A 12519-nucleotide genomic window follows, 5' to 3' on the forward strand; every position below is an offset into this window, starting at 1 on the left:
TAAACCAAGAACCTCGGTCGATTCCATTGATGTTTCCTTATCTTAGATCGGCACGACATCCATATTACGAACCACTTGGTGCCAAATCTGAGCCAACCCAAAATAGTTTTTCAAGGTATTATTTTCTCGAGCTTCCTCCCCTCCATGTCGCAAAAAGCTTTGGTGGCTCGAGTTTTACTTTCACTATTGAATGAGAACGAGATGAACTCATTGGTTTCTTCAATTGACACCTCTTTAGATTTGGCTAAAACGTGTGTTGGCTCATACACACTTTCATTCAAAAAAATTTTAAACTCCAAGTTAGTGGTTAGTGTGACATCTACTTCTGCATCTATTGTTACATTTACAACTAAGTTAATTGGATCAGAGACTTCTTCGACAATATTCAATTCTTTCTAGTCTCCAATTCTAACCTTTTGCTGGCTTTCTCACTCTAATTTCGGATGGTCGATGGTGCCATGGTATGCCTCATAATAGAAATAAGGGGCGTTATGTACGAAATTATCTAATGGGATCATTGATTCATACCTTTTTTTAGAGTAACTTTATCATTATCGATAGTTGATTTTGCATTTCCTCTAGCGGCTCGGATATGGGCTGCTTAATCACTTCGCCGGAAGATGTTTCATGTGAACTGCACGAGAGCTCATTTAACTAATTGAGCATATATTCCTCTTGTCATATGACGCATAAGGAGATGAGTACTCGTTTCTCTACATCCGATATCACAATTCCATTGGCTTGTTGAGGCTTCAATCGATCATCTTGATCATTTATTACTCCTATGTTGCTCATGCAACTCCTTTTATATATCATCATCCATAATTAAATCTAGTTCCTGTTGAACTGAATATTCACGCATGTTGTATTTTTCAGTATAACTCCATTCGTTTGTCGGGGCTCCATTCATCCAACTTGATGCTTCATTACTGGTTCCATCCAATGGTTTTGTACAATTTGGTTCCAAATGATTGATAGCAACACATGGGTCTTCGTGATCCAAGTTAGGAACATTATGCACGACCTCATCTAATGGAGTCATTGCTTCGTTTCCTTGTTGCAACTCCATAATGAGAAATTTACGGTTGTCTTCAATATCTCATTCATCATAAAATCCTTTTTTGTATACTTCGTCATCGTACCACACAGACACCTCGCGTTCCTTATCCCAACTGCTATTATTTTCAAATTCATCATCAATTTTATCCATTATTAAATTAAATAGTCAACAAGGTAGCTAAAAAATATTAAAATAAATAAAAATAACAAAAAGTTAATGAAAATAAATATTAATTAAAAATTAACACACTATCTTACTCGGTTATCTTTCGACTACTATTATTTTATAAAGTAATTAAATTAATAACAATTTTCATCGTCACAATCCTTGGCAACAACGCCAACAACTTGATTGTCGCCAAATGTGTGAACGTGTAGACCGAAAATACTACAGCAAAATAGATAACTAATTAAATAGCGGTGTCCACAAGTATATAGGTCAACTTGTAATATAGTTTGTTTACAACAAAACACTTGGAAAGTATTCTAAGGATCATACCCAAGGGATTACGGATTGGATAAATTTATTATTAAATTCATTATAGAAAATAATTACTAATCCAATCGATCTACAAGTTAGTAGTGTGAGTCCAAATTAAAATATTAATTAAACTAATTAAATTAATTAGTCTAAAATAACTTCATGGAATTTCATATTCCTAGTGTCGACGATTCAAGTTCCCAGCCTATTTTCAATTAAATCACTAATTGTCAATTAAGTCACTAAATACCCTTGATTGAGTTATTTATCACCCTTAGCTAAGAATACCCTCTTGGTCTCATCTTCACTAAAGATTACCACCTAAGTCACCCTTTCAGTCTCTTCCTAGGCATACGAATACTCTCTCTATCTTATCGCTTGGTACAAGTTATCCTCGACGGGACACCCTCTTGGTCTCACCTATCTTGATATTCTACTAAAGGCGTCACACTCTAATATACTAAGCAGTATTGAATAAACACTCAATTTTAGGTAAATAATTACTTAATTAATAAATCATATCTGTAATGGAAACATGCCAAATATGAAATAAACAAAAGATTTATTCTAATATTCATACAAACGTTAATTGATCAAAGAAATGAAATATAAATAAAAGAATAAAATATAAATAAAGAAATTTCTCATTAATAATTAATTGAGGCGCGGTCTTGGAGCAATTCTCGCTCACAACCGTCTTTACATCAGAACATGAAGAATTTCGACTAAACAAACTTAAATAAATTACAAAGAAAAATAAAATAACACTATTTAATTGTCTAACTATCAACAAAACAACCTTAATGAGATTATAAGAGTGTATATATAGGCAAAACATAGGGCAACATTAGGGTAATTTAATCCTAAAATACCCCCTGGTTTAATAAACAAATTACAACTTTAAAATCCTGGTTACACGCTACTGACGTCATCTTTTTAGTTACGCTTACGTCATAGTGTCGCAACATCAACTCTATTTTCAGCCCTTAATGCTTCGAAGTTCAGTGTCATGATGTCAAATGTTGATATTGCAACGCAGTCATTGTTCCTTGCATATTTAAGACCAAATTGAAGGCATACACACTCTAATAACCCATTAGCCATACTCGAGGCTTGAGTTAGCCTTACGGGTCATCAAAACACTAAAATTGCATAAAAAAGTTATTTTATCAAAATTAAACTGAAGCAAATAAAAACTAAAAAAATAAAAACAAAATAAAAACATATAAAAACACTAGAAAATAAGCTTGTTAAGTTCCAGAAAGACCTTAATTTGCCACAATGAATTGTGACAAATTAATAACCCCATGTTTAATGTCTTGGAAGACTCTATTAGTTGGCATAGTTGAGTTATGGTCTTACACCTTATAACTCCATGTTTAATGTCCTGGTGGACTCTATTGGTTGTCATATTCGAGGTATGATCTTTCACCTTATAACCCCATCTTTAATGTCCTGGTGGACTCTATTGGTTGTCATAGTCGAGCTATGGTCTTACACCTTATAACCTGTTTAATGTCCTAGAGGACTCTATTAGTTGTCATAGTCGAGCTATTGTCTTACACCTTATAACCCTATTGAGGTGTCGCCTTGAAGGACCTTACTGTCGTCACTGTGTTACCCCATAAAGCCTACTAACCGTCGTTAGAATGTTGCTCTATAGAACCTAATAATCGTCGTTACGGTGTCGCCCTAGAGGATAAGTTTATAATTGTTGTCATAGTTACATTTTAGCGAGTAAGACGATATCATTCCACTACACAACCATACTCCCTTGTATTCCCTTAGAAATCCACTCATTCCTTCACTCCGCCAATATTCCTAACTTCATCTACCCCGTTAAGGTAAGATACCTCCGTACTCTCCATACACTATATTTATGTATTTCATTCAATACATCAAGTTAGTGGAAATCACATACATTCCATCATGCATCTATTCATCAATAAGCAACCATGTAAAACTCAACAAATACATTTTCAAACATATGCACACACAGCTTACTTAACCTCTATATTCATACATGACCATCATTTATTACACAACTCAAAATAGCCATGAACGTGGTTTAAGCAAACACAACATCAATAATCACTCAAAAGTCAAGTTTAGAAACTCATCTTGCTTCCTTTATCTTTGACAACTTAGCTTGTCCAAATGTCAGAGCCTTCTTCGTCCTAGCAGCTCAGCTTAAAAATCATTTATCAATTAATTCAAAGATACTTAGACATTAAAAACCCAGATACAATAATTATACAAAAGCTTTTAAGAGCTTTTACTCTACTTCTTCCTTCAATCCATGAGTACAGAGGGGTAATAAAGCTTACAAGTTCCCCAATTTCTCTACTTTCATATTTCAATTCACACGATGGTTATAACATGTAGAACTTTCTTCAGCTACATCCCCTTCTTTTTCGGAGTGACCAAAGAAGATAGTGCTACAGAGAGAAAAAATGGTAAACAGGATTAAAAAGAACTTTGTTTCCATGCACACCTACATATATACTCCATTGGTATGGTATCTACAAACCAATAAAACCACTCATTCCTAATCATTTTGTCTCCCACTACAGAACTAGCAGAATCCAAGGTAACTAAACTAGAATTGAAATCCAATTATTTCCAACCAACCACTTAGGTTTCTAAATATATCAACAGAGCCCGCCAATTTCTATTTCTATACAGTCAACTCCTCAACACTTCTTTAAATTAGGGTCCTTAGGAGAACCGAGTGTGACACAACATATGTGTAAACAAATAGATAAGTGTAATTGATTGAGTGTATCTTTTGGTAAATGGAAAATGACTTGTAAGGAGAAGATGGGGATATGATTCTAGATATTGTATAAGAGGACCAATTTGACTTGTGCAAAATTTAGAAATTAAAGGATGATTAAAGTCACTAAGATTAATAAGAATATGGACTAATAAAAAATTTTATTGTTCACATAGGTATAGTTTGAAAATAATGGATTTTTGGTACAATTATGATATTTTAGAATTCAATAAAAGTGTGATTAATATGTAAGATTCAACATGGGTATATGAATTAAAGTTGTGAATAAAAGTTGAAGATATGTGATTTAGGAAATTTGAAATGGATAAATGGGGATACTAAAGGGCGTCTTGGGTTTTTGTTTAGGGTAAATATGTGCAATAAAGGACTATGATTAGTTAAACAACATAAAATGTATTTTCGGTATACTTTGGACTCTTTTTCTTAAGATGAAACATAAGTGTGGTATAACTATAAAAAACCTTGTAATACAATTATATATATAAGTACTCATGGAAATGGTATAGTAAAGTCTATAAGTACTCATAGTGTCATATTAATGAAGTTTTGATGTGTCATCATTACATAATGAGATATTTGACTTTGATCATATCTAAGACGTGTATGTAAAGATTGTTATGAAAGTAAATATGTTTATGTAAACTTAGTGATAAAGATATGATTTATAAGGTGAACTTGAATCGTAATATAGTACTACAAGGATAAATCATAAATTACTTACATGCATGGAAGACCAAAGGATTTTGACTATGTGATGGGTTAGATTGTGAAATGATATAGTGAGAAATATGGATAATGAGCTACATAATGCATATCAAGGCAATGCACAAAAGTTGAATTCGTTAGAGAATTTTGGGTAGATTCAATCTAATCTAAACGTCGAAAAACATCATATGTAATTGACAGTCTATTGATAATTTTTTTATTAGGAATGCTCAGAAGAATAGACATGTAATGAGCTCATAAATGACAAAGGAAAGATTCCAGTTAAGAACCCTTTGAATCTTATGGGGAAGAACTCAAGCATGGAACTTCTAAGATGTGGGGCAAAATTTATTTGTGTTTTCTATGGATTTTTTATATTTGGTATATGTCAATACCTCGAGAAAGCTTTGGTTAGATCTATATATTTTGTGTTCATTCTAGTAGCTTAATGATCAACACGATTTGATAACTATTGGGAACAAGATCATCTATATAGTGACAAGTGAAACAAAAAGGAGTAAGAATCGATGGCTTAAGTAATAAGAAATTATTGAAAAAATAAGTACATCAAAAAGATGGTTTGGTGATCTTCTGGATGGAATTCTCGGGACGAATTTTTTAAGGGGAGAAGAGTTATAACACCTCAAAATTTTTTGTTAGATACGTGACACTATTTCGGTAACGAAATAGTGAAATTGCGAGAAGTTTGGAAAGTTTAACAGATAAAGAATTTCTTATGGACATGAAGTTGACTCTAGAAATAAAAATTAATGAAAAAAATTTATAAGTGATAATGTGACAAAAGGATTAAATTAAATTTTTGAAAATTTAAAGGACTAATGTGTTATTATGATAAAAGGGAAATCGGTTATTATTTATGATTTGGCATAAGAACAAGTTAGAATATGTGTTAAAGAGAAAAAAAATCACTTTTGAAACTAAATTGGAAAGTATAGGAAAAATTGTAAATTTTTCAAATTTTACCAAGAAAAGAGTGGAGATTAATTTTCACTATCTATAAATTCATATTAAATGTTATTAGTGAGTTTTAATATATGGTTTTGACAATTGCCTAATTTTGCATAAAATTGTATAAAATGAAGAAAAGAGACAATATGGTAATCTTGCTATCTAAGGACATTTTATTCAATTTCTCAAGAAGTTAAAATCGGAGATATCATTTGGGTAAGTATTGCATAATTGAAATGTGATTTGAACTTTTGGGTCATGAAATAAAGAAGTAGACCATACAAGTATTAGAAGTTGAGCTTGTATAACTTTCTTTTTAGACCCACTTAGATTATTTTAAAGGTGAAGAATAGTGTAGAATCATCTTCATCTTCCCTCAACCACCTGACCATCATATTTTTATGGGAGCTCTCTCCCTTTTTCAATTATTCTTGCATTTTGCTTTCAAAAATACACAAAAATCTCACCACCTATTTTGAGATTCTACTAAAATCTATTAGAAAATTACTTTCTACTCTTATTTTCATCATCAATCCTCCACTTTTCAGCCATGGTTTTTATGGGATTTAATGTGAGAAACTAAGATTTGAGAGAGAAAGCTTCAACAAAGTAAGAATGGTGTTTTTCTACCTCTTTTCACATTATATTTGAGTTAAAATGTTACGAGAAAGTTTAGAAAGATATTATATTAATATTTTGGTATATTTTTTATGTATAGATAATTAGGGTATGTTGAGAATGAAGTTTCCAAGATTAGATGTGCATAGGTTCGAGCTTGGGAAGATTTTCTTAGGTTTTAGAGCATCCAAAGATAAATACCTTTGGATATTCTTAACTTTTTTATGTTAAAATGTTTAGGAAATTGATAAAATATTTTAATAATTATGAAATTCATTATGAGATATGTAGGTATAAAGTTCATAGTTTAATTATGTGAGAACATGTAATTGATATGTTGTAGTAAAATACTTAGTTATGAAATGTCATGTTCATTAATATTGTGTTATAAAAATTTTGGATGGCCATGAAAAGATTAATAAATATATTTGGAAATTTGAGAAAATTATGAAATATGATATTAATGTGAAATGGTATTAAAATACAATGATATGGTACATTGGTTAATTATTAAAGATGGATCTGAATGGAAATGAAATTATAAAATTGTTTGATAAAATGATCGATATAATGACTTGATCACCTAAAGAGTATTGAATATGTGAATGAGAAAATGTGTAAAATTTGACGCCCTTGCCTCTAAAAATATGTATATGTGTTAAGCACTCAAAGTGCTTATATATGTATTCAACATTAAGTTGAGTTGATTAGCAAACTTTTAAATATCCTTTTATTTAATTAATAAATGTGTTATATTCTCGACTTAAAATATGTTAATTGTGACCATAAGTGTCTTAATAAACTTAATGAAATAATTAAAGATATGATTGATGTCAATAAAGATGTACGTGTACCTAGAGTTTAACAAGTTAAAAGAGAATTTGTTAAAAGCTTAATAAAGGGAAGAGAATGTGTTAAAAGTTTAATAAGTACAGAGCTTAACAATTAAGATAAACTATGAACCACACTTGAATTTAAGAACAAGACACTTCCTTTGTATGTTTTAATAAAAAAATTGAATGAGGATTAACGTTGGCATAAAGATAAATCGCCATAAGTGAATTCATATGTGAATAAGTTATAAGCTATGGTAAAAGTAGGATAAGCCCTAGATTGGGGCAAAGTCAAAAAAAAAATTAGGTAACTAAAATTAAATTGTAATTTTTACGATAGTAAAATACAATTTTATCATTTGAATAATTTATATTTTTATAATTTTTAAAGAATTAAATTTTTACCATTTTAGAGAGATCGAGGCCTCAATCAACCCCCTAAATAGGCCCTTACCCTAGATTAAAAGTGTGCCCATAATAACAACCTTAAAAAAACTTGAAACATAAAAATAAATTACCAAATTTTGGAAAAAGTGATAAAATGTAAAATTTTATACTGAAAATAGTAAAAATTATCTTTTAAGTTACCAAACTCTTTATTTATAAAAAAGGTGTGAAAATATATTATTATATAGATATATAATAATAACAATTAAAATACGTAAATATAAGAAAGCAAAAGAGTAAAATTAATAACGGTTGGTAAATATTAGAAAAATGAACAGAATATAATATTCAATTAGAAGACTTAACAAAATGTTTGATTTACCCTATTGACTTTCTATAGACTTCCGAGCTGAAAATGTATAATATACTAGGCCATGATATGTGGAAAAAGAAAACACCTTGTTTGTTGGGCAAGGCGCAAAGCACACATCAAGTGGTAGACTGGTAGTCTTGAAATGTTTGGAATTTACAGTCAACTAATAACTAGCCAAATTTGACACTGACTTAGAGCCATTTCCGGCATTCTTGGAGGTGCAATCCCTGGCCCAGTGCCCAGGCTTACCGCATTTATAGCATGTGCCAGATTTAGCAGGCTTTCCTCCAATTTCAGCAGGAGAATCTGATGAAGAAACATGACAATCTTTAGCCCAATGCCCATCCTTTCCACATTTGAAGCATGCAGATCCGGTTCTTATGGTATAAGTGATACGGGGGTTGCGCGCGGACCAAGATTGAGTTACCAAGTCACGGGAAACTCTTACGAAAACCCTAAACAATCAGATCTGAAACGAAACAGAAAATTAAAAGATTAGAATTTTGAATTTCCAGATCTGAAATAAAATCCCCAAAACAGCAAAAAATCAAATTGAGAATAGAAATAAGTGTTAATAAGGGTTCTTGAAACCCTAAAGGAGATTGCAATTCTGCCAAATTGAACACCAAGATAGTTTTCCCCAAATTTCGACAATCTAATTTCACCCAAAAAGAGTATGGAAGAACCCTAGAAATTGGGGATTTTTGGTGATTCCTTAAGATAGAAAAAGGCTAAAACACAATAAAAACAGAAAATAAATTAGATAAAGATTCAAAGACAAGCGAAATAAAGAAAGAATTGACAAGAAGAAATTAAAAGATAAGTCCTAAGAAGCCTTGAAATCCCGAAAGATCTCACAACTCCTTCAAACGGCTCTAATCTCCCTCCAAAGAATATCAATGGCAAGAAGAAGGTGAAGATGGCTCCCACAATCAAAAGATTGTTAAAACAACTTCTAAAGAAAACTCAAGAGAGAATTCTTGGAGAAAACTCAAAGAGAATTACGCACTTAAACAAATCGATATTTTGATATAATTGAGAAGTTCTTTACAAGGTGGCCACCATGCCTTTAAATAGGCCTTATAACTAGTCCTAATCTAATTAGAAAACTAAAATAAAAAAACTCCTAATTATTTTAATATGGAAATTCGGTCAAAGGTCTTTATTTGGGACTCTTGGACTGAATATTTACATAAAAATTTAAACTAAGTAAATAAATAAATAAAAATAAAACTTTACAACTTGGGCCACTTTGACAATTTGGCCTGATTTTCAACTAAGTATATATGGATTTCTTGATTGGGCTGGGAATTTGCTTATTGGGCCTCGCCTTCAAGAATTTGGGCTTTTGTGACTCGTATCAATAGGCGTTGTTGCTTCGATCATTCATATTGCAGTAGCCTTTACAAGCGCTAACTATAGGATCAGTTGATACATTTTGATCATTGCATGATTGGAAGGAACCCCAGAACTTCCCTACATGGATAGAAAAGCCTTAAGCCAACATGGTCGTCCTAAATGCCTATGTCGATACAAAAAATGGTTCAAAGCCATCTATACAATTAACTTTTCAATAAATGCCAATCTTTGAAGTCAATACTAGGATGCCATAACTAATCTTCTAATACACACACACACACAAAAAGGAAGCTCAAGTTGTAGTTCAAGGCGAAGAACAAGCCTTGAATGATCAAGCAGGGTTAAGGACGAGTTGAAATCATTCTCTACCACTAAATATCTCTTGTTCTTTTCCACTGCTGCTTATCGGTTGGTATGATAGTACATTATTTGATATTGTATATGGCAGAGGAAACAATCAACATTTTCTTACTTAATAGGAAAGTACTATGTGGTTACATGTTCGGTAATAATGAAAACTTTGTCCATTTGAGCTATATCCACTTTCATAATATCTAGGTAATTGCGAGTGACTCACACAAGGATTCCTCTATTGTATATCTATATCTGTTCCAACATGTACAAGTTCAGATTGCTGTCAACTAAGTTAAATTTCCTCCGGTGAATCATAGTCTAAAATTGTTTGTTTACCTCTTCAAAACAATGCTTATTTTGGCCAACATATTTTACACTAAAAAACTCCCAGTGATCATATGTTGCATAAAATCTTACCTTGTAAACAAATTGATAACTAATACAATATGGATTTATAAGCTTCAGCGTTTAACTCCAAAATATGAATCCAGTGGAAGGGAAAACTTTACCTTGGTAGGCATAGGAATGTTATTAGTTTGGGAGGCAATGTCATTGTCACACCACAAGAAAAAACCACAGCCTCCATTTTCCTACGCCAGAAACCAGAAGCCATTGCTTGAATTTCAAGCCATAAGCTGTTGGAAGAGATTTTAAGATAGTAAAGTAAGGGAGAATGAACCTGTGGGAGAGGACATTTATAGAACATGCGGCCGCGATTCCTTTCAGTATTAGCAGTGAGAATCAAACAGGGACCGGAGCCGCAGGGGCAAGTCTTCTCTGAATCTGATCCCGCTGCAGCTGAAGCAGCAACTCTGCTCTTGCTCTGCCAGGTATTAAGGGGGTTAATGTGTTGCCAGAAACGGCTTTTGCTCCCTTTGAGGGCAGCAGTGTAGGGTCCCTCCGCTTCGTCTTGGTTAGGTTTACGGCGCTTGGCAAATGATTCAGCAGCCGCCACTGCCGACAGGAACTCCACCTCTTCCTCTTCCATTTCCATTATTCTCTTCATCTCTCTCTATCTCTTTTGAAATTTGATTCCAACACCGTATTTATAAATTAATTTGATTCCAGCATGTTTTCTTTTTTCCTTTTATTTTGTAACCAATTCAATTCCTAACAATAATTTTAAATTTAATGTTAATTATTCCATTTATAAATATATAAAAAAATGCTTGTAAAAAGTGAAATCCTTTTATCTATAAAATCAATAATTAATCTATAAGAATGAAAACTGAGTACAACTTATAAAAATTTTAACCCATAACATAAATATTTTATTTTTTAATTTTGTTTTTGTTAAAAACAATCAAATTCGATCATCAACCTTTAAAAATAAATCAAATTTTTACTTTTTAACTAATATATTGGTTAAACCGTTAAATTTTTAAACATAGACAATCCACATGTACTTCATGCTATTTATTTAAACTTTTTTAATTTTTATTTTCAAATATTTTTATAATTTTATTTGTTGACAAAAATAGTGTTGTCACCATGAATTTAAAATAGACTATCACACGCTTTATCACGTCGGCATCATTAAAATTTAATATTTTAATCACCATTTCCATTAAAAAAAGTGATTTTATTCTTTTGAAAGATTACTAGCCAAATGTAGCTTAAAAAAACAAAAGACAAATTGAAAAAATATAAGCATTGAGAGTTAAAATTTTCATTAGACCAAATTTATATTAATATATTTCAATTCTAAAACCTTGAAAAAAACAAAACAATTATTTTAAAACTAATAAGATTTTACTTGAAGTAAGTCATTATTCAAGAAAATAAGTTTATTCGCACGTTAGAATTTTAACTCTCAATGCTTACATTACAGTCACTAAGCTAATAATTTAACTGCATGTATCCGCTAGTGCACTAATTTGGTTGCGGTATGAAACTGTATGTAATTTGTGATTTGGCATGACTAGTATTCGCATGAAAATTAGTTACTAGTGACTACATTTAGTAGCGGATTGCATTCGAACAACGAACCTTAAATTGCTTAGTGTTAAGGATCCGCCAACGGATCTTATACAACTATATTGTTGTATTCATGTGCAAGTTGTTGGCATTACTAAGTGTGGTAAAAGCCTAGCTTAATTATATTTATTGAAAACTTTGTTCGAAAGTTTATTATTTATCCTTGGAACTCACTAAGTTCATTATGAACTTACTTAGTTTCCCCTACCATTTCAGGATCTATTGAGAAAGTAGACTGTTGAAAAGACTCAGCCAGCCAGCGAACTTTTTTGTGAGCCATCCTTTGTTTTGTCGTAATATGTATATCATTTCGAGGTGGCCTGTGGGCTTAGTCTTTTGTATTGAATCATGTAAAAGCAAATTTGAACTTCTTTTATAAAACCATTTGTACATAATTAATGATGATTATTCGCCAATTTACTAAGTTCTTTATCATGCGAATTAAGATTTACTCTTATCTTCCTTCGATCTACACCTTAATGCTTTTAACCATACGATGACATTTTAGAACGTACACCCTTATTTTCTTTTGGTTTCATTTTAAAAATACTATTTCACAAATGTTATTTTTAAGATCAACTAGTTTTCGTACACCCTTAATGATCTA

At 31.5% G+C, this 12519-nt stretch overlaps 1 protein-coding gene across 4 annotated transcripts; it reads right to left on the bottom strand.

Moving 5' to 3' along the window:
- Positions 1–8128: 8128 nt before the first annotated feature.
- Positions 8129–10977, bottom strand: LOC105771927 (uncharacterized). 4 transcript variants are annotated; one of them, XM_052632281.1, is made up of 3 exons: positions 10615–10977; positions 10445–10525; positions 8129–8691 (listed from the first exon to the last, which is right to left on the bottom strand). In XM_052632281.1, exons 1-3 carry the CDS (start codon positions 10939–10941, stop codon positions 8686–8688), a joined length of 414 nt encoding a protein of 137 aa, XP_052488241.1. In that variant the 5' UTR covers positions 10942–10977; the 3' UTR covers positions 8129–8685. The 4 variants fall into 4 exon arrangements, with proteins under 4 accessions (XP_052488241.1, XP_052488238.1, XP_052488239.1 ...); XM_052632279.1 differs by lacking the exon at positions 8129–8691 and adding an exon at positions 9290–9698; XM_052632278.1 differs by having other exon boundaries at positions 10445–10977.
- Between the last annotated feature and the right edge of the window lie 1542 nt (positions 10978–12519).

The sequence above is a fragment of the Gossypium raimondii genome, chromosome 6 (genome assembly GCF_025698545.1).
Source record: "Gossypium raimondii isolate GPD5lz chromosome 6, ASM2569854v1, whole genome shotgun sequence".
NCBI lineage: Eukaryota > Viridiplantae > Streptophyta > Magnoliopsida > Malvales > Malvaceae > Gossypium > Gossypium raimondii.